Genomic DNA, 21,251 nt, shown 5'->3' with positions numbered 1-21,251 from the left:
TTTTGCTCATCAAATTGAATTTTTTTATTCTATCTGTAAAAGCAAGCCTGCCCTGAGTGGAATTGTCTGTAAATCATATAAATCCTATAATTTGGACATACTTTTATTTTTCCGGAGCTCAAATCCTCTCCAGGCTCCTTTCGGGAATTACAAACTTTTAATCTTTATTAAAAGCTTTTTCAATTAAAAATGATATGTTAAATATTTTGGCGTTCCCATGGAAACAGTTGTCCTGAGTACACCTCACTGCAGAATTGCTCAAATAATTGTATGAATGTTTGATCATTCATATTTTTCTGGAGCCTAAGCCCCCAGACTGTCCTTTTATTAAATACTTATTTTTGTCTAGTTTCAATGTCCATTCGAATTATAAATATTTTGGAGAATTTACATTTTGGTGTCGACATGGCCTTCTCAATCTCAAATGTACCTATACAGTGAAATTGTCCAAAATGCTTATGTCTTATAATATTCCATAGGCGTGTTCAGACTTTAGTGGCCGAGGGGGCACAACAAATTTTAGAAATGAAAAAACATTCATTTTTTATGTTACAAAATTCACAATGATAGGAGTATTTTTTAATTATGATCAAAAAGTATAACCATTGTCAAAAAAATTACAATTAATCAAAATCTATAGGTACTGCAGGGTACACACCGCACGACTTTTTTTTTTATCCTGGCATGATTTTGTTGGAGGCACAGTCTGCCGGGGGGGCCAGTGCCTACCCGGCCCCTCCCATAAACACGCCTATGTACATTTCTGTACATTTTTTATTTGAAGACCTAGTCCCCTGCCAATCACGTTTCTTGTACAAATGTTATATTTTATTATCCATTAGATCAACATATTGCCAGGGAATATAATCTGCTCTTCTAGGTAAATAAACTGCTAACTTAAATACACATTTCTCAATAATTGCTTAGGTAAGTATGATTATTATTATTTTTTTAAATGAATATTTAAGTAACATTTATTTTGAGTTTTATGCAATATTTTAGTTTTCAGCACCATCAGTGACAAATTTAAAAATTTTTTGTTAACCTTTCCTGTGAAAATGCTTTAAATTTTATTGTTTTACCCATCATTAATTCAAATTAATCTATTTTAATAAACAAACCAGTGATCTTTTAATTATTTTTAAAAACTCATTTATACAAAGTAACAATTAAAAAATATATTTTCTTACCTGTACTCTATAATTGGTTATCAAGTACAGCTTTCTATAGTAGTAGTATATTATGTATATATTGTATAAGTACCTACGCAGTTTTTTTTTTAAAAATTAAAAATAATTGTATCAAGAATGCTCTGGTATAAACCAATAATTGTAAATTTCTTTTTGTAGGCCTCTTTTTTTAGGGTTATGTTATATACTTCCCACTTTGTCTGGTCTTTCCACTTATGCAGGTGCCATGGAAGTTTTCAAAACTATCTGCGCTGAGCGAGCAAGGCTAGGAGCGGCCACTGCAGACTGTTAGCGTGCAGAAGATTGTACGTCCTTGTGAAACATCGCATATACATACTGGCGAATGCTATCATCCTTATAAGGATAGCCGTCTCTGGCTTCTCGAGAGACAACCTCCGTGTATTTTTAATTCTTATAAGTTTCAATAAACATTAAACAGTGGTGCTTGTAAGAAGTAATGCTAATACCCCCCCCCCCCCCCCCCCATAGGTTTGCAGTTCAATAGGGGAAAAAGGAATAGGTATAATATTATTAGATTTTAATACATACTTTATTTTTAAATATTTAGTCTGTTTCTCTATAAATAGGCACCTATTTAATTTATTTAAACACTTAACTAATTTTTTTTTTCATTATTATTATTAGCTTTTAGTCAGTAACTATGAGTTATGACAGCTTGACAAATATTTTAAATAATATAAAATTATGACAATAAAAAAATAAAACAAATACAAATATTAAATAACGAAACCAGCTTCCAAGACTAAATTAATCTCTGTTTACTATAATAATCATAATAATAATTTACCTAAAAACAAATAATTCAATTTGAGTTTTAAACTAAATACATATACTGTGGGCTGGGCAATATCTAAAAAGCAAGTATAACTATATATATATTTTTGGATTTTAACTAGTCTATTTTAAGGTTTATGACACCCCCACCCTCTCACTATAATCAAATTATAGTTATAGTATAATGCCGGCCCCAGTGACAAAACTAATAAGGGCTTAGGCCTCTCCTGACTATGATTAAGTCCCCCTCAAAAAAAAACTAAAAAAAATATCCCTTATTGATTTAGATATAACCTCCCTATGGGTTATTTTAAATTAATAGTTTTGTAAGAGGCTGTAGCCCCCTAGTTTCGCCTATGGCCGACTGCATCAATTATTAATTTTGAATAAAAATTTTGAATTTTAATACATTTAATAAAATTTTGTTAAAAATGTCAAAGATATTGTATCTTTATAGTTTTTACACATATCCTCTCCATTCATTTAAATTTGTAAGATTAGAGTATCTTGTTTAGAAACTAAAAATAAATATACCTTATATACTTTTTTAGGATATCTTGCGCAACCCTGTCTGTACTGAATATGTTTTCTAATAATATTTTGTATTGTATAACAAATAGAATAATTTATAATATAAATATTTACATCAACAATTTTACTAATAAAAAAATTATTTAATCTTAGTCAGTTTGATATCAGGTAATGATTCTGGTCGCAAAATCAGTTGTGCGCTTATTTTAATGTCATCTTGACTTCCTAACGTTTCAATTTTCATTTTTCTTATAACAGTCGATATTATAGTTTTCATTTGATGCATGGCAAAATTTTTGTCCTAAAAAAAAATAATTCATAAAAAAAATTAATATATTATAATATTATTCCATATAAATATCATTAATTACCAATACAATTTCTTGGACCAGCACTGAATGGTATGAAGGCATAAGGATGTCTATTGAAACTGTTTTCAGGTAAAAATCTATCGGGATCAAATGTCAAAGGGTTTGGAAAATGTTTTTCCTCGCGATGAAGTAAATATGGTACTACTACAACCACTGTCTGTGGCGGTATATCATACTCTTCTTGAAATTAAAGTAAATAATTAAAATAAAGTGAATAATAATTGTGAAAATGTTATCAGCAAATTATAATATGTATTAATTATTATACAACTTACTTATGTGAAGATGTTGTCTAAGCATTCTGGTAACACTAGGAACACTTGGGTATAGTCTTATAGTTTCCTTTATTACTCGATCTAAATATGTCATAGATTTAAGATCTGCCATAGTAGCTTCTCTATCACTATCTCCAAATATTGAATATAATTCTTCTCTTGCAGAGTTCTACAGTACAGATTAATTTCACATTAAACCATTAAGAATACATTAAGCTAGGCTTGTAGAGTATTGACTAATTTACTTGGATATCTTGATTTAATCCCAATTGTATGAAAGCCATTGTCATGGCAGTTGACGATGTGTCATGTCCCTCAAATAGGAAAGTGTCTACTTCTTCTCTAATATCCATATCTGTCATTTTTTCTGGATTTTGTTTCGATATTCCAATTAAAAGATCAAGAAATGATTCTACTCGTTTTTTCCCTGTAATTCAACCCTTGGATATTAAATTATATTACACTTTTGACTTTTGACTTGAATAGGTATTATTTTTAATATTAATAAGGACCTATAATTTAAATTAATTAACTTAATTTCTGTATTTATAATTAAACTATTAAAAAATAAATGTATTCTTCAACTTTACACTTACCTATAACAACAATCAAACAAGAAAACTATTTAGTTATAGGTAGTACCTATTTAAAAATATAACCCATAATTCACACATGTGTGTCGTATCTTATTTTGGGTATCAGCCTATTTCTGTGTTGACTGTTATCTCTTCCACTAGTGTAGCTACTAGCTAGGTACCAATTGCTAGAGCGTACCTCCTACTCCCTAGAACCATTTTCAGGTGTGAAAAAACTAGATATATCCTCATCAGGCTTTGCATATTATAGTTTTAAATTTCTGTAATTCTGTTGTTAAAATTAAAAGGTAGGCAAGTGAGTAAACCGTTTTGTTCCGATTCTGAGCGAAGACTTTCTGTTAACCTATATATCACTAAGTATATTCTATAATATTATACTGATACCTATTAAAGTATCTAATTTATTTTTAATAATACAGTGTGTTTTAAACAGAAGCGTGTCCAGAATAATAAATCAAGACAGGCCCGGTTATAAGAAAAAAAACTGTATAATATGGGTAGCTACTCATTTTTTTTTTTTTTAAGTGAACTAACTAATATTAACTACCTAATATTTATTTAGAAAATTGATTTGCTTACAATTCTAGAAAAAAAAGAGACACTGCACAAAACACATTTTCTTATATCTAGTTTAAAAATATTTATTTAAAAATGCATATTTTGGGTGTATTAGATATATATATATATATTATTTAGATATATATTAGGTATATTATAAGAGTTCAAAATCAGGGTAGGTCCAGGCCTACCCACTGTGGTCTAGGACGTTTTGGCGCTGCTGTTATGGCGCTGGCCGTTTTGGCTTTAGCTGTTTTGGCACCAAACAATATTTCTATACATTTGCATATTACATTTTTCTGTCATGGTAAAAGTTACTAAATAAATAATTCACTAGCTGATCTGGTTGTTGCAACAAAATTGCTTTCTGATGAATTACCTGACAAAATTGTTCCGTTAGGTACTCAAATAGTTCGATGAATATAATATAGGAAGAAAAATCGAAGTTAAGATTACTACAATTTCCTCTAGAAATCTGGAATTTATATCAAACGGTGTTAACAAATCAAAATGTACAAATAACCACGCCGAACATTCAAATGGGTGTTACTAATCTAACATATCTATTGGTCGTTTATAAATTGCGTTTACAAATTAAATCAGGAAGTGACGTTTTTTATGAACAAATTAAAATAAATAAAATTTGACAACATAACAATGACTCAATCAATTGACACCTTCTGTACAGCAGAGCTGCAGAGCAGTTACCTACTTTTCCCTTTTTGATTTTATGTATTATAATGCATATTTGTCAGTTTTATTATTACAATTTACAGATAATTTAATTACCTATAAATACTTAACAGAAAAAAAACAAAACTAAACTCCAAAAAGGGATCCTCTTATCGCTCCCTAGTCCCCCTCAAATACGCCACTGTAGTACTGTACTCCTCATTATTTTATATTATAATTTATAATTCTAACGTAGGCAGTAGGTACCTAACTAATAACGTACTTATTAATCTTTATATATCATCATTTATCTTTAATCTTTATTATACTTGATTACTTTATTAGCTTATACTTAATATCTGCCATCAGGTGACTGCTGCAGTAGCGGCGTGACCTTTTTTTCTATGAAACGACTATTTAAAATAGTACCCACTCGCAAATTTTACAAGAAGCTGTCCCTTCATAAAATATCTAGGTATTCACGCCGTCACTATATTGAATGGTGATGGTCGGTAGGTATACTAGTTTGTAAGGTTTTTAGTATTATATTTTATAAGCTAGGTATCTTATAATAACTATATATCAGTAACTTACCAAAACTTAATTCTTCAGTTTCTAAACAATTAACGGATTCAAGTTTAGCTCGCTTTTCTTTAATCACCTAAAATTAAAAATATGTTGGTAGGTATATAAAAACATAATTTATTATTAACAATTATTATTTAATTTATTCATTGCATACGTATAATGTAAAACACATTATTTTTTATTTTTACTTACGTTTTCAGTAAATGTATGTAAAATCTTAAGAGATTTATTAAAATCTCTTCCATTTTGACTCAGATTAAAAATACTTTCATTCCAAAGCCAAAATTTGAAAATTCGTTTAATCGTAATATCAGTTACTCTGAAATAAATAAAATATATTGAGTAGGTAATAAAGACCTGCAAAGGTCGGATCGGTTAGGTTAGGCTGTAACCGTAGTGACATTGGACCGGCCCGGGCCTATAAAATAAAATAAAGGGTTCGACCGAGCTTTTTTTTGTAATATATTTTGGGTTGGGCCGGGCCAGGCTGGACTTTGAATAATAAATGAAGGGTTGGACCGGGCTTTTTAAATCTTGGAATTTTATTCCGGACCGGGCCTGAGCTTTTTTTGTACAATTTTTCGGGCCAGATCGGGCTGGACTTCGAATAATAGATCAAGGATTGGACCGGGCTCTTTAAGGATTTTTCTTCGACAGTAAATAATGATAATTTAAAATAATAAATAATATAATGATAGAACCAATTTTGGTACAAATAGATACAATCACAATGAATATAATAATACCTTGATTAGTGGGTCAACTAAAGCTATTTATATACCATAATAATATGTCAATACAAAATAAAACAATAACATTAAAAGTATTTTCTGTTAGATCTAGCTAGTTTTCATCAAACTACATGTAAATGTAATACATTAACGCCGTTATCATTGTTATCATTAAAATATGTCATGTGGAATTTTTTTCATTTTTAAACCAGTCCTACAAAAAAACTGGACTGGACTAGTGGATTGGGCTTTTTTTCAACAAAATGTTATGCACAAGCCTTAAAATAAAATATGCAGGGCTAGACCTGGGCTTTTTTTTAGTGTTTTTTAGCCGGACCGGGCTTTTTATGAGCTTAGCATTATTTTTGTGCTGGGCCTGGGCTTTTTTTCACAATATTTTTTGGGCCGGGCCGGGCTGGGCTTGAGGATAAAACTGATGGACCGGACCGGGCCGAAAATTTAGGCTGTAGGACACTTTGTACGGTCACCTAGAAAGAATTCAAACCGTGGACAGTTTGTACTATTTGATGTAGAAAAAAATGTATACATATCACAATATTTGCTATTATAAAACACATGTAGTAAACAGACATAAATAATAATAGTTATAATAATAAATTCGTGCTATGGTACAGGCTTCGTGAATTTTTAACGTGCGCACAGCATACAAAATACAAATATACAATTATAAATTATAATAGAGAAACAATAAAATTGTATTAGAGTATCCAATTTTACGAGTTAATTGTTTCAGTTAACAATAATAATTAAAATGTGTAGTATAAGCCTGCACATAAGACATAAGATATTACACACTATAATACACTAAAGTAATAAATATATTTCCTGGTTTATTTGTACCGTACAAAGTGTCCCTTTACCGAAAATGTACGGCCCTTGCAGGTCTATAGTAGGTACCAACACTACCAACATAATTTTTTCATTTACAACTTAAAAAACCATACATACGTATTTATTGCTTCAACGTATTCTAGAGATTTACCCTCTTGAGATCGCAATTCAGTTCCCATTATTGTGTCTATAACATAATATTTACATAGTATATTAGTAGGTATTTATAATCAACACTAATATTATAAAAATAAATATGTGATGCTCGTTGATCGGGTTTAACATTTATTTTCTATATACGATGAAGCTACTACCTAGGTAATATTATGAACAATTAACTCACCACAAACAAGGTCTAATGCACAAAGTGTCATATGAGTATAAATAGACACACGTTGGTTGTTATATGCCATATTTTCAAGTTTTTTTGTTAAGCATTGAGCATGTTTATTGAACGAAGAAATGTACGTTTCCAATATTTTAAAGTGAAATGTATATGTTAGCATTTTCCTTCTCATTTGCCATTTTTGACCTGATTTATGTACATATTACATAGAAAATATATATATCAATTAGATAGGTGGATAAGTAAGATAATATACAAGTGCTATGAGTATTAAGATTTTCTTTTTTAATTACTTCCACTTGTTAGAAGACCTTTATTTAACCAAGGCTTAAGCAATCCATATTCTGGTCCTTTGTTTATATGTTGTGGACTGGATAATAAAACCTGAAAATATTTATGTAGGTAGGTACCTCATTATTTGATTCATATTATATAAATTATACTACAATAAATAATAATAAGCTAAATCTTAGAATTTTAAGTTACATCTGACACATTTTGATTTTTATGTACGTTTAGTGTTTACGTTTACCTATAGTAAAATAAAATATATAAGAATATGATAATAATTTAATAATAATGATACAATTCTTATATGTTAATAAATGTAAAAATAAAATAGTAAATAGGTACTTTTATATCGTCTGGATCGTTTAACAATACGTATGAATGACCCAATAAATTAATATGAACCAATGATCCATGTTCCTTTAAAATACTACTAAGAAACGGCAAAACATCTGAAAATAAAATAAAATCCTGTATATAAATATAAAAACACAATCTTCAAGGGTAGATTTATTAGTAAGGTATCTTAGGTAGTAATGCAGTATCATAGGGTGGAACATTTATTTATTAGGGGCGCCCCTAAGCCCAAACGTAAAATGCTATCATCACAAATTTCTTGTGACATCAATTTCTTTTTTTTATAAGCTATTTACGGCTTCAAATGAAACAAAAAAAGATCAAATTCATTGGCAGTTTTATCGAATTGGGATAAAATAAAAACATAAATTAGTTCATTAATGTTTACTAATTTGTTAAATTAGCTGGTACATGAGAAATTGGATAACATCCAGAAAAAAAATATCCATTAATTTGTACAAACTTTCAGACATCAAATTTCAGAATTCAAAAATATATATAAAGGATAACAATTAAAAACAGTAGGTATCTACAGGGTTATTCGTCAAGGATGCATACCATAATATTTTCTTTTTAAAAATGAATTCGTTTAAATTTTAAATATTTTAAGTATATACTTAAGGATACTAATTATGTTTTAAAATACTTAGATTTTTACACCATATAAGGAGTATCCTGTAGTGATAAAAGCTACTTTTTTTTCAAACAACAACCAACATTTTTGTTGGTGTTAATCAAGTAGCATAGTATTAGTATTTACTTGTCTTTTAGATTCACATAAGTTAAATTAAAACATTTTTTTTAGACCACCGTTGTAGATAGAATCTATTCATATGCAACCAAAGGTACTTAAAGCTTGTTATTGTGTTCCATCAATTCATATCTATAATATATTAATATCTATTATTGCTTCTTACTTGCACTTATAATAGGTTAGGTTAGGTACATGTGTAAATATGTATTAATATAATAATCAAACTAGCTATTGTTACAACTTATAATTTACTATTTACAGGAAGTATAAAAAACTCAAAATATGTGACTGTAATCATTAAACGTTATTAATAAATTATAACATCATTTAAACAAAACAAAAATACTAAATTTTATATGATATTCAAGTAGGTACGCAAGGTCAATATTAAATTATTATTCTTGTATGATCGCATTGATTTTCATTGCAAATTATTATTATTTATTTACATACCTACCTAAATGTGAATAACAATCGAGATAACAATATTAAAATAATATAAATATATAACAAACCTATGGTTGATATTTTAAAAAGGTATTCTCTAAGGTACCTCAGAAAATATAATAAATAGTAATACCTACCAAAGTAAAATAACATTTTAAATATTAATAAGCACCTTTTTAAGTTATAATAAATAATGTAAGTAGGTAGTATCTAAATATCAAAAAATTAAAACATTATACTACATACATTTAAATGCCAGTAAAATAAATCCAAATTTTCCATTAGTTCAATTTTTTAGCAAGTTTTGCGTGTATAATAAAGTGTAAATTAAAAATGTACATAACTCATTTATAAACTGAATTATAGTAAAAACCCTTCATACAAATATAATATAGAGAATGTTTTTTGCCATTAAGTTTCATAATAGATCGATTTACTCTTAGTTTTAAAACTGACGAACCTAAACTTAAACCACTGAGCGTACATTTGCTATGCTACGCACTTAAAAGTAAGACGGAGACAACAAATGAGTGTGTTGCGTCCTCTTAACATTTTCTATGCTTGGCGGTAGAAGCAAACGTGATTAACGAGTTAACACTGACTCCATGTATACATATTATTTATAAAATGTACTAAGATTACGAAAATAATTGCCAGAGTTGAAATTCTTGGGTTCTACATCCCTTACCAAAACTATTAACTTAAAATAACCCGTGGACCCTCACATTACATCAGTAATTTTAGATTCTAGACAAAGCGAAGAATGTTATGGCTTTACAACGATGTGTGTTGACTGGAACTATCGCGGTGAGCCAAATAAGTCAACCATAGAAATTTTCTATCCAAAATTATTTACACCCACGACCCACCACTATATTTAATAGGTTGAACCATTTTTTAATACAATAGTATATAACTTATAGGTAAGTTAATACCAATAAATACCGTAGAATAGTATTCAAATAGGTTTGTGTTGTAAATAACTTGGACATAATATTTTGATAATGGCGATAAGTTTCAATCAGTCCATACGGATACGATTAATATTTTTTAAATTCCAACAAAACAACTAAAATGTCTACAAAAAATAATTGTGCTTAATAATATGTACTTTTGGAATTTTTAAGCTATCTACTGTAAACAAATCTTTGGGGAAACTATAGTTTTTAACTTTCAATTTTTTAAATTCAGAACCTAAAATCATATATTATTTAAAACCAAACATCAGGTAATCATTTCTTTTAGAATCTAAAGATCGTAATATTATAATAAAATAAATAATTACATGCATATTAAAAGGATTATTATACAATTGAAGGTTTTAGGTTGGTGAAATGAGTATAGGTTTAACTTAAACTGAAAAGGAGAAAGTTAAAAAAAAAATATATTAATATCGCTTAGTTTTTAACACTTATGTGTAATATTTAATCAAAATCTTCTGCTCTCATCAATCATTTGTAAAAAAGTCTTCAATAAGACTGTAACACAATCACATTAAATCAGAATATAAGTAGCTGCTTTTAAAGCAATAAAGTTGTATAATGGTATAAATAATAATATTTTGTAGGTACATTACGTTTCTAACACTATAATCGCCGTTAGGTATACGCTGTATATTATGTATAATATACTAAAATATACATAAGTACAAATGTACAAAGTACTACTCAGGTAAGTGGTAACATCTAATGACCAACTAAAAGCGCTAAAACTATAGTACAATAAACACTTCAGTCTTCACACATATTATAAAATTTATCAATTATCATGTAGGAACAAAAATGTTTACATAAATAAAATTATTAATGAATTGAAACCAAATTACATTTTAACTGGATACCTACTATTATAGAAAAATTAATAATGATACTGGACAGAGTTTTGTATCAAGTAATAACTGACATCAAGGTAAATAAATTCAAATTTTGACCAAGGCCCGCAATATTATTGGTTCTACGAAAAGTTAACTTATATGTAGTATGTAAAGGATAAATTAGTATAAGTGTTTAAGTGGGTAAACAAATCGATAAAATAATAAATGTTAAGTATTTCCATAAGCTGCACTTGGTAAATCGCCTGCATAAACTTATCAATCATACTAAAAAAAACTCGCTCTGCTGTAGAGTACATTTCTAGGGTAATGGTTTACTGATGTCTTAAATTCAAATTCAATACCTAAATAATTATTATAGCCTATAAGCACAAGAAAAACGATTCTGCGAGTTATTTGAAGTTAAGTAAAAAGAAATAATATTAGTCTAAATTATCTTCAAACAGTTAAAACCAAGTTTCTATTTTATTTGTTATTTATTTTAAACTTACGGCTATGTTTTATGATCGAAGGTGAGATATTTATTAGATATTTATCTATAGCAGCCAAATGTAAAATAACAATACTATCAAGTAGGTACCTACCGACTAACTAACAAGTACAAAATACAATACAAGTATACAACAGTGGTGCATGGTGGATACGTATTATGTACCAAGATGGTAATATTGTTTACAAGACGTATTTATGTATTATAATTTTTAAATTCATAATCTATAAGTTATAACAATATAATATTAAGAGGACGCCAAACTGGCATTAATTGTTGTCTCCGTCTTACAAACGCACAACTTGGCAAATTGTACGTTCATAATAACACATTTTACTAGCTGTAATTTATAAAACTATAGTGATTTACCTCTTATACAATTTAAAGATAAGAATATTATCTAGGGTATCTCGTAGGATTTTATTGATATTATTATTTTTAAGTAAGTTGAGGTTATTTTATTAAAATATAAAAATTTTAAACTTCTAAAAGGTCATAACTTGCTCTTAATAAAATATCAATAAAAGCCTCCAAAATGCCCTAAATAATAATCTTACCTTTAAATTTTATAACAGGTCAATTCACTTTAATTTTAGACTTTACAGAGTAAAATGCATTATTGTGAACGAACAATTTGCCATATTGTATACGTTTGTAAGACGGAGACAGCTCGTGTGGGTATTCTCTTACCGACGATTGTTGGTCGGTAATCTAGGAAAAATATTTTTAAAAAAAACCTTCTGATTCTATTTATTTGTGTATAAGGTACGTACACCTTACGAGTTATGGCCTATAATATGATAAGCCAAATTTCATAAACGCATTTGACGTTTCCATTGACCATTAAATATTAAAATGCTTAGAAAAACAATATATTTTCAATTTTGATAATTTATTTTTTGATAAATAAATAATAATATTTTATAAAATCAGTAGTTTTACTATTACCAATATTGTAAAAAACTGGTACAAAAAATTTAAATGTAATTAATTAAATGTTAATTTTTATATTGAGTGTGCTAAGTCCTAGTTGCACCCATGCAGTAAGGCCAGACAGTAATATGATATTTTAAGTCGGGTAAATATTTAAACATAAAATATTCAATCAGTCGGGGAAATTGTATTTTTTTAAAAATATTTTAGCATATTAAAAATGAATAATATTATGTATTTCTTAAATTAAATTTTATTTTAATATATTTGTTGACAAGAAAATATCAATCATTTAAATTAGAGTTCAACTAAAGCAAAAATATTTACTTAATTCAAAAAAACAATATTTTTTTCGTTTTATTTTTTTAAATGTCTTATTATTTTCAATATTTATGGATTTGATTTTTATGTAATTTGTAATTTAGTTTTATAAGATAGTAAATTTTTCTATAAAAGTAGTTGAAGCGAATTGTTGTAAATGAGACAACTTGAAGGCGAATATTTCTAAAAAAATTAAACAAATAGCGTTTGTATATTTGGTTTATAGAAAATAGAACATACCTATACATAACTTTGTTGCTGCCATATAACTAAATTAAATTAAATATAATTTTGAATTGCTGTAAAAAACTCATGAGGAACCTTGTAAAAGAGCCAAAATATCTTGAAAATTGTACCACGTCTAGAAAATGTTATTGTAAATATTTGGAGAAAATTACAGGTGTCTACAGTTATTCATTTTTGAAATATAGGTAATAAAAAAACTCACTAAAGTACCAATATGATTATTTTTCTACCCGTCAGATGCCCTCTCACTTTTGAAGGTTAAAAAATGCGAACAAAAAGTAGTTTCTTAAACACACACGCACATAAACATATAATTGTAAGATAATAAATTCATTGAATCGCTCAAAATCTAATCATCTATCACCAAGTATCTAATCATATTCTACACATCTATAATTCAATCTTTCGACACCTAAACATTCAATGTAGGTATATAATATATAAATATATTATATATTCAATATACCCATATATAATGTACGTGAAATGTATTATAAATTGAGTTTATCTAAAAATATATTTATTTGCACAAACTGATGAAATCATAATAATATAGCATATATAGGGATGCTTTTTACTAAAAATATATCCTTATCTGAGATCAATCACGCGCACTAAGACAACGAACTCGACAAATAATGTAGGTATGCCGGTATATACGTATAGGAAAAATATTGTTTAATATAATTAACTGCGAGAATTATATTTACAATAAATACATTTAGTTTAAAGGTGTTAGGTAATTTATTGTGTGTTTGTCAAATATAGACTTAACAAGACTTATTTTATTCAGTGTAATAATATATACGTTTGAGTTTATAATGGATAAGTTCAGAGAAAGTTGAAAACATTTTCTTTATATTAACAGCAATTTTCAGTTGGCAACATAATATATTAAAGTTTAAAATAGCATTAGGTATAGGTACAATATACATTTATAGTGAAATAACGAAATGTGAAATCAGTTATTAATATTTACTAACTATATAATCAAGTATAGGTACCGGTAACTACACGGCTATACACATTAGGAACACATTATTAAATACAATATATATGTACGTATAATAAAACAATACAATCAATACGTCGGACCATTTATTAGGTTTGGGTCAAGTAATTTGTAGCTAATTATCACACAATTAAAGGATTTTATTTAAAATATATTATATTTTAATGCTTTGAGTACAACCTACTGGCTACTATACCCAGTTTATACTTGATAATGAGTACTTAATATAATTATATGACATTTTAATCAATTTTAGTCTGAGACCAATATTTATAAACTGTATTAACATATTTATAAAATTAAAAACTAAAACAAAGAAAAACACTAAAAAAAGCGGGTAAGTGGATGTCGCTCTGTTGTATAGTAGGTTACAAGTGGGTCAATGTAATTTTTTTTTTTATTAAATCGACATAAATTACATAATACATACAATGCAAATATGATTTTCTAGATTTATCTATCTCTTTAAGCTGTAATTGTTGGTATTAAATTTGAATTCAATGATATAAAATTATTGTATACGAAAAACGATTCTGAGCGAAGACGCGTTAGCCTATAATATTACAAAGTATATTTTATGATATTAATGTGTTTAAAATAATTTATTTTAGTATAAGGCATTAGTATCTACTGACTACTACAGTAGATTAAATTAATTTTTGCCAAAAATATTACATTTGAAAACGTCAATGCGTGTATGAAAGTTTTTATGTATCTACAGTTATTCGTTTTTGAATTACAACAAAATAACAAAATCGCTACATGAGGAATTGAATGAATATCCAATCTTCTAAACGCTCATAAAAATTAAATTTTATTTGCTTGTAGACATTTTTTTTTGTTCATAAAGATAGGCAATCTTATGAGGAATCTTGTATTACATTTTCTAATCTTAGATTTAAATAGGAACATTTTTAAGAATTTCTAACTTGAAATAATTTGCACATTTTCGTGAAATTTACGTATTTTGTCAATATTTGAACTTTAAATGCTTATAAAAAAAAATTGTGACTTGGATTTTTAATTTTTTTTATCTGCCTTTGAAACAATATACTAGGAGCCTTCTATTCAATTTTCAAGCTTTTTTAACAAAAAAATAAAATTATATTGATATTTATAGAAAAAAAACTAAAAAAACTAGAAACTGAATATGTCCGTAAGCAGCTCAAAATTAGTCAAAATATTTGGAAAATGTTATGATGTATAGAAAATGCTAATATAAACATTAAGTCAAAATTTCATTTACCTATGGTCATTTGTTTTACAGTTGCACCAAAAACCAAAATTGATTTTCTCAAAAACAAATTTTTCTTAAAAATTACCGTTTTTTCTTAATTTTTCTTTTGTTTTTCACGGCGCTCCTGTGAAATTTTTACTTTTGACCCCCCAAAGTACCAACTAGATTCACTTTCCTATCAAAAAAGATACTGTTGAAGAAAATCTAAGCATTTTTATTGTCCTAAAAGGTGATGACAAACACAAAAATAAAAAAAAAACCACATCAATGTAAAATCAATGTACATTCATCGCTCCACTCAGAATCTAAAATATAAATAGAGGTACGATGGTACCATGGGCTTAACGAGAAAAGGAATATTAAATTGTTTTAAATCCATACATTTTCTTTTTTATTAAATTAAAACCTCTCACAGGAAAAATCTTACACCACTGATATACTACTTTTAATTTATCAATAGGAATGTTTTTCAATACAAAACAATTCCAAATAATTTCTTATGATAAACCAGCTTTCAATTGTAAAAACATTAAAATACATTTTTTAAGTTACCGACCTTTGGGCTTAAGTGTAGATAGCCTTTGCGATAATTTTAAATCAGTCAAATATCCTTGTGGCATAGATGGTAATTTTGCGTACAAGCGGTTATGTTCCTTGGATTTCCAAACACAGAAACACGTTGTAAATATTAAAATTAAAATTATAAAAATTAAAAATAAACTTAGTAGCAAAATAATTGTCATGATGTTAGTAAGATAACAACGAAAGAATAAAGATTTAAAGTAAAATTTTAACAGCAAATCAAATAGGTACCACTGGTAGGTGGAACACTGTTGGTGGGCTACGTACAATTAATAGATAGGCTGACAGCGTTATATAGTAATTGAAGAAATGGTTTACGAATGTCTCTTAAAATAATAATTATTATAAGGAAGTGTTATTGGTGGCGGGGATTATTAATATTATGGAAACAGACATTGGGAAAATATAATATAACCATCCGGTAACCACGCTGCACATATTGGTATCTCGTATAGACGTATAGGTACTGCACACTCCACTAATTTGGATAATTAGTGCATAAATATTCCGAACGTGGAACGGGTAATAAAATATTTTGCTTACAATAACATCACATTTTGCATAGACGAGCGAATCAATGAAAATGTGTAAATTACAATAATACACATGACCATGAAGCCATTAAAATGATCAATATATTTGAAATAATTGCAAAATACATTCCAAAAATTATACACTTGCCTAAATGCGATCGTTGAATCCAAAGATTGTACCTATTCTTTTTTAAGATTGTTGTATCCAAAAACTGCATACTTAAAAATGATTATATAATATTTTTCAATTCTATAAGAATATATTTTTAAATGTAAAATGCATTATTTATTATTTATAAACATTTAATTAAAATTAGAAAATATAAATTTAAATATAAAAATTATGACAACCAAGTGTATAATATGGTATTTTGATATGTAGGTAATGAACCAATAAAATATTGTGTGCAGTTTGGTTCGTCGATCTTTTTTAAATTAAAATCATAAATATACAGTTTTTGGATTCAACCAGCTACAATGTATATAGATTTTAGATACCTAGCCAAATAGGTATACTTGTATCAAAGCATCAAATGTAATAACTAATAATATTTAGATTTGGTGGCTCACCAGACAAATCATTACAATCGGGGACAATTACGTTCCCCCCAGGCGCGTCCATGGTGGTGGGGCGTGAGTCGTGAGGCGTAATTCACGTAAGTGGTATTCAAGACTAAACTTTTTTCGCCTCCCCATGGAATCGACCTGAAGACGTCCCTGGCCCCTCACCCACAAATAATTAATTTACTTAACTTATCCATAACTTAATTAATTTAGTAACAATAATTTTACAATTTTTTCCTTGACACGTTTGTGTTGTAAATTTACGATAAGTTGTAGTTCCAATTTTTAGCTATTTGGTTTGGAGCGTTGCAAGTATTAAGGAGTAATATTTTGACGATTTATATAAATATATGACATGTATATTTGTCAATGTATGAGTAATAAATTAAGTATTTACATAAGTGTGTGTAATTACTAATTTATTATCGCTTTAAAGGATACACGTTTTTTATTTCGAACCAATTTTTCATAAAGTTCTTGTTGTTATGACTACTTATTAATCTATATTTCCTTTTTAGATTCTGAGCGGATAGTGAAGGAATGTATAAGTTTCACAATGTGTGTGTGTTTTTTTTTCTGTCCGTCAGCATAATTTTGGATGGTAAGCATGCTTCGATTTTTGAGATCAGCATCTTTTCTGATAGAAAAGTGAACCTAAAGTTGGTACTTTTGGGAGGTCAAAATTAAAAATTCCAAGTAGTTTTAGAAAGCATCGAGAAAAACTACCAAAAAATAACGAAAAACCGCTAAAAATTAAAACCTTAACATGCACATCATAAACAACGAGTTAATAAAACATTCTTAATTAAGTACGCATCTCGCGGGGTCTGCAATCCAGAAAATATACTGATCGCATAATCACAAGCGTGACTCACGGGCAACGCCAAGCAGGATGGCTATAATATAATATAATCGAACGTGTTCTGACTCGCTGACTGATCAACGTAGAGCCAGTGGCGCAACTAGCACCAAATCTTAGGCTATAGCCCCACCTCAATATTATACCAAAGGTAACCCGTGTGGGTTACCCACACCCGCATCTTCAAATTTAAACACCATTAAAATACCAACATTTACTTTTAATTATATTTATATGCATCATAAAATAGTTATTAACATGTTATTAGACTATTAGTTCATTTTTATTTTATTGATGGCTGTAAATTGTTCTAAAATGATCCCAGGATCAATTTTTACATCTTTTTCAATAAACCTACTCAGTATTGACAAATTAATAAAGCGATCTTGATCCATTATAGATCTCAAGTAGGTATTTATTCGCTTCATGGCAGAAAATGCACGCTCAGATGTTGCAGAAAAAATTGGCAATATATCGGCAACTTGACCATCTGGTAGAAATTTTGAAAAACTTTTTTGGATAAATTTTCCTGAATGAGATTAAAATAATTAGTTGTTTTTTCATTATTACAGAATGAATTTTTGAAGACAGCCATTTCATTTATCAGATCACATTTTTTGAGGACGGTATTACCTACTGATGATACCGGCTGACACAGTCTCCGCTCAGAATCGTTTTTCATATGCAATGTCGCAATGATATGATATTTATTTATTTATTTATTAATAATAATTAACGGGAGGTGCCCTTTAAATACAATATAGGTTATAGGTAGAGCTCGGATGTTAATGACCAAAATGTCATTAAAATACGCATTTAAAAATGTCAAAATATGCTAAGATATGCATTTAAAAATTTTAAAATATGCTAATATAATATGCCTTTAAATATATCAAAAATATACCTACTTTTCAACAAATATATGCAAAAATGAAAAAATATATGCAAAAAAGGTGTTAATATTAATTCTAAATAAATTATGAACACTATTATAATACTAAATATTATATCTATTTTAAACAATTACGAAAAATGGGATAATAGTGATTCAGAATAACTTCAATATGCGGACTGCAGCAAACTGAAAATATTTAATGTCGACAAAAATGTAAGCTCGTCGAAATTGTAGCTTAAAGGTAATACATTTGAATTCTAATAGTAAAGAATAGGAAATATACATTAATACGATTAATTATAACAATAATAATGCTTAAAAATAGAAAAAAAAAGGGTAGTTATGGTAGTAACTAAAAGGGTAATTAGATTAAAAAGGAGGGACCCTCATTGGCGATGGTGATTATGCATTATGCTAATTTTTCATATAGTTACTTTTGTATTGGGGAATATAGAAGGACACAGGCGCTCGGGTTTGGAAATTATATAATTTAATTCAAATTGTCCGCATCCATTACAATTACATAGGTACACGACAGACGACAATCCACTTGTCCACCTTTTTATAATATTCACACGGGAGTATAAACAACAATAAATATGATATATTATATTTTATTGTTATTATAACTGTAGGAGCTGTTGGGGCAGAATATTTAAAAGGGGCAAAAATTCAGGCAATTTCTAGTTTAATTGCAGTGTAGACCCGTAACGGTGGGCATACAATAAACTGAACGGAAAAATATAATCTAACCATTTCAATAATTAAAAAAACTAAACAGCAAAAATAATCGTCTCTCATAAAATTGATGGATTTTATCATTTTTGTTTGAGAGTGGTTACTAACTTTACTAACTTAACTCAATTCGCGATGAACGGTGATTTTTTTAATTAACTATAAATTACGCCAGAAAAATATATTTCAAAATACTCAAAAATGTGTGATATATAGACGTTAATTAAATCTTCTGAAAATAGAATTTTTAAATCAGAGTCCAGTCCAATCTTCATCAAGTTTTAATCTTTCAAATAAAGACTGGTTTAACGTAAATAAAAAGTGATAACATCAAACAATTATATAGTTTAATTAATGTAGCAATTAAAAATGTATACCTACAAATTCATATTTGTTTAGAAGCTGCAGTACAAGAATACCAAGACCTACCCTAACCTAACTTTTATGTATCCCAATGTCATAATTTGTTATAATTCTATATTATTCTCAGTACAAAAAAAATTTCTTTTATTAAATAATACTCTCATTAGCTATATAGTATATTACTTAACGTCAAAATAATCACTACATGTATATTATGTACTCCTGTGAATAAGTAAACTAACTATTAAATAGGAACAATAATTATTATAAAATAATTTGTTACAAAGTGGTAAAAATGTGCTATAGTACTTAGTTATATTCTTAATGATAAGTTTATTATTGTTAATTAACATATACCCTTCGATTGATTTATCTTCAAGGTCTTGTTCTTAAAATACAATAATCTACATTTTGTAATATCGTAAATCGTGATTAGTTAACTGAATATATTATACAATACTGAATATTATATACAGGCTTATACTTCACAGTTCACATTAGCACTTGATGGTTAATAATTAATATCTCCCTTAAATGTAATAATAATACCTGGTAATCATTATTAAAAAATTGATATAGGCAATAGGTACACAGGAAGGATAAAATTATAATATTATATTGTATAATATGTAAATAGGTACCAGCTTTATTGCATTATCACTATTCAAAATAAACGTTACGCGATAGCTGAAGGACAAGATTTAAAATATTTTTAATTAGATACCTAATTATAATGTTTAGATAAAATACGTTTAAATAATTTAAATAAAATTGGAATTTTATGAACAAGTCAGGTTAAAAATGTTAAACCGTCAATCAAAAAGAGATTAAAAACTGTACACCTATAGTCATGAATAAATCCTCTTGTTTTATATTATAGTTTTTTTTAAAACATGCTTATTAAGTTTTTATCAAATCAAATACATTAAAATTTTACGATTACAAATTCACAAATAATTAGCCAATAATTTGTTTAAAGCACATTGAGCCCACGCTGCTTCTATAGATATCCAAATAATAATATTATTACACCATACACATAATCCATACTTAATATTATAATTAATGTGTATATTTTAGTGTAGTAGCATAGATTTTTCGTCATTTAGAGACATCTGGTTTTAAAAAAGTTCAAAAAACATTTTTAAATATTTACCAATTTCAGAATTTTTACTCTTGTTTTCTGTATTAGACCCCATTATTGAATTTTTCTATAATATCTACCAATGGTTGTCTCAAATGAAATTGACAAACATGTAATGCTGAATGCTGATGGCCAAATTTTAGGTGCGGCTTTAA

The 21,251-nt window shown here is 27.7% G+C and overlaps 1 protein-coding gene across 4 annotated transcripts; it reads right to left on the bottom strand.

Annotated features, from left to right (window-relative positions):
- Nucleotides 1-1,954: 1,954 nt before the first annotated feature.
- Nucleotides 1,955-21,184, bottom strand: LOC132948883 (cytochrome P450 4V2-like). Of its 4 annotated transcripts, none has more exons than XM_061019565.1 (10): nt 21,109-21,184; nt 8,139-8,245; nt 7,799-7,889; nt 7,503-7,691; nt 7,277-7,346; nt 5,769-5,895; nt 5,583-5,649; nt 3,408-3,589; nt 3,163-3,331; nt 1,955-3,067 (listed from the first exon to the last, which is right to left on the bottom strand). In XM_061019565.1, the coding sequence occupies exons 1-10, from the start codon at nt 21,149-21,151 to the stop codon at nt 2,880-2,882; spliced, it is 1,233 nt and encodes a 410-aa protein (XP_060875548.1). In that variant the 5' UTR covers nt 21,152-21,184; the 3' UTR covers nt 1,955-2,879. The 4 variants fall into 4 exon arrangements, with proteins under 4 accessions (XP_060875548.1, XP_060875546.1, XP_060875547.1 ...); XM_061019563.1 differs by lacking the exon at nt 21,109-21,184 and adding an exon at nt 15,978-16,286; XM_061019564.1 differs by lacking the exon at nt 21,109-21,184 and adding an exon at nt 15,978-16,286 and having other exon boundaries at nt 1,955-3,064.
- Nucleotides 21,185-21,251: the final 67 nt, after the last annotated feature.

The sequence above is a fragment of the Metopolophium dirhodum genome, chromosome 7 (genome assembly GCF_019925205.1).
Source record: "Metopolophium dirhodum isolate CAU chromosome 7, ASM1992520v1, whole genome shotgun sequence".
Taxonomy (NCBI): domain Eukaryota; kingdom Metazoa; phylum Arthropoda; class Insecta; order Hemiptera; family Aphididae; genus Metopolophium; species Metopolophium dirhodum.
Note: the sequence above shows the minus strand (reverse complement) of the source record. Positions and strands in the feature narration are given on the sequence as shown.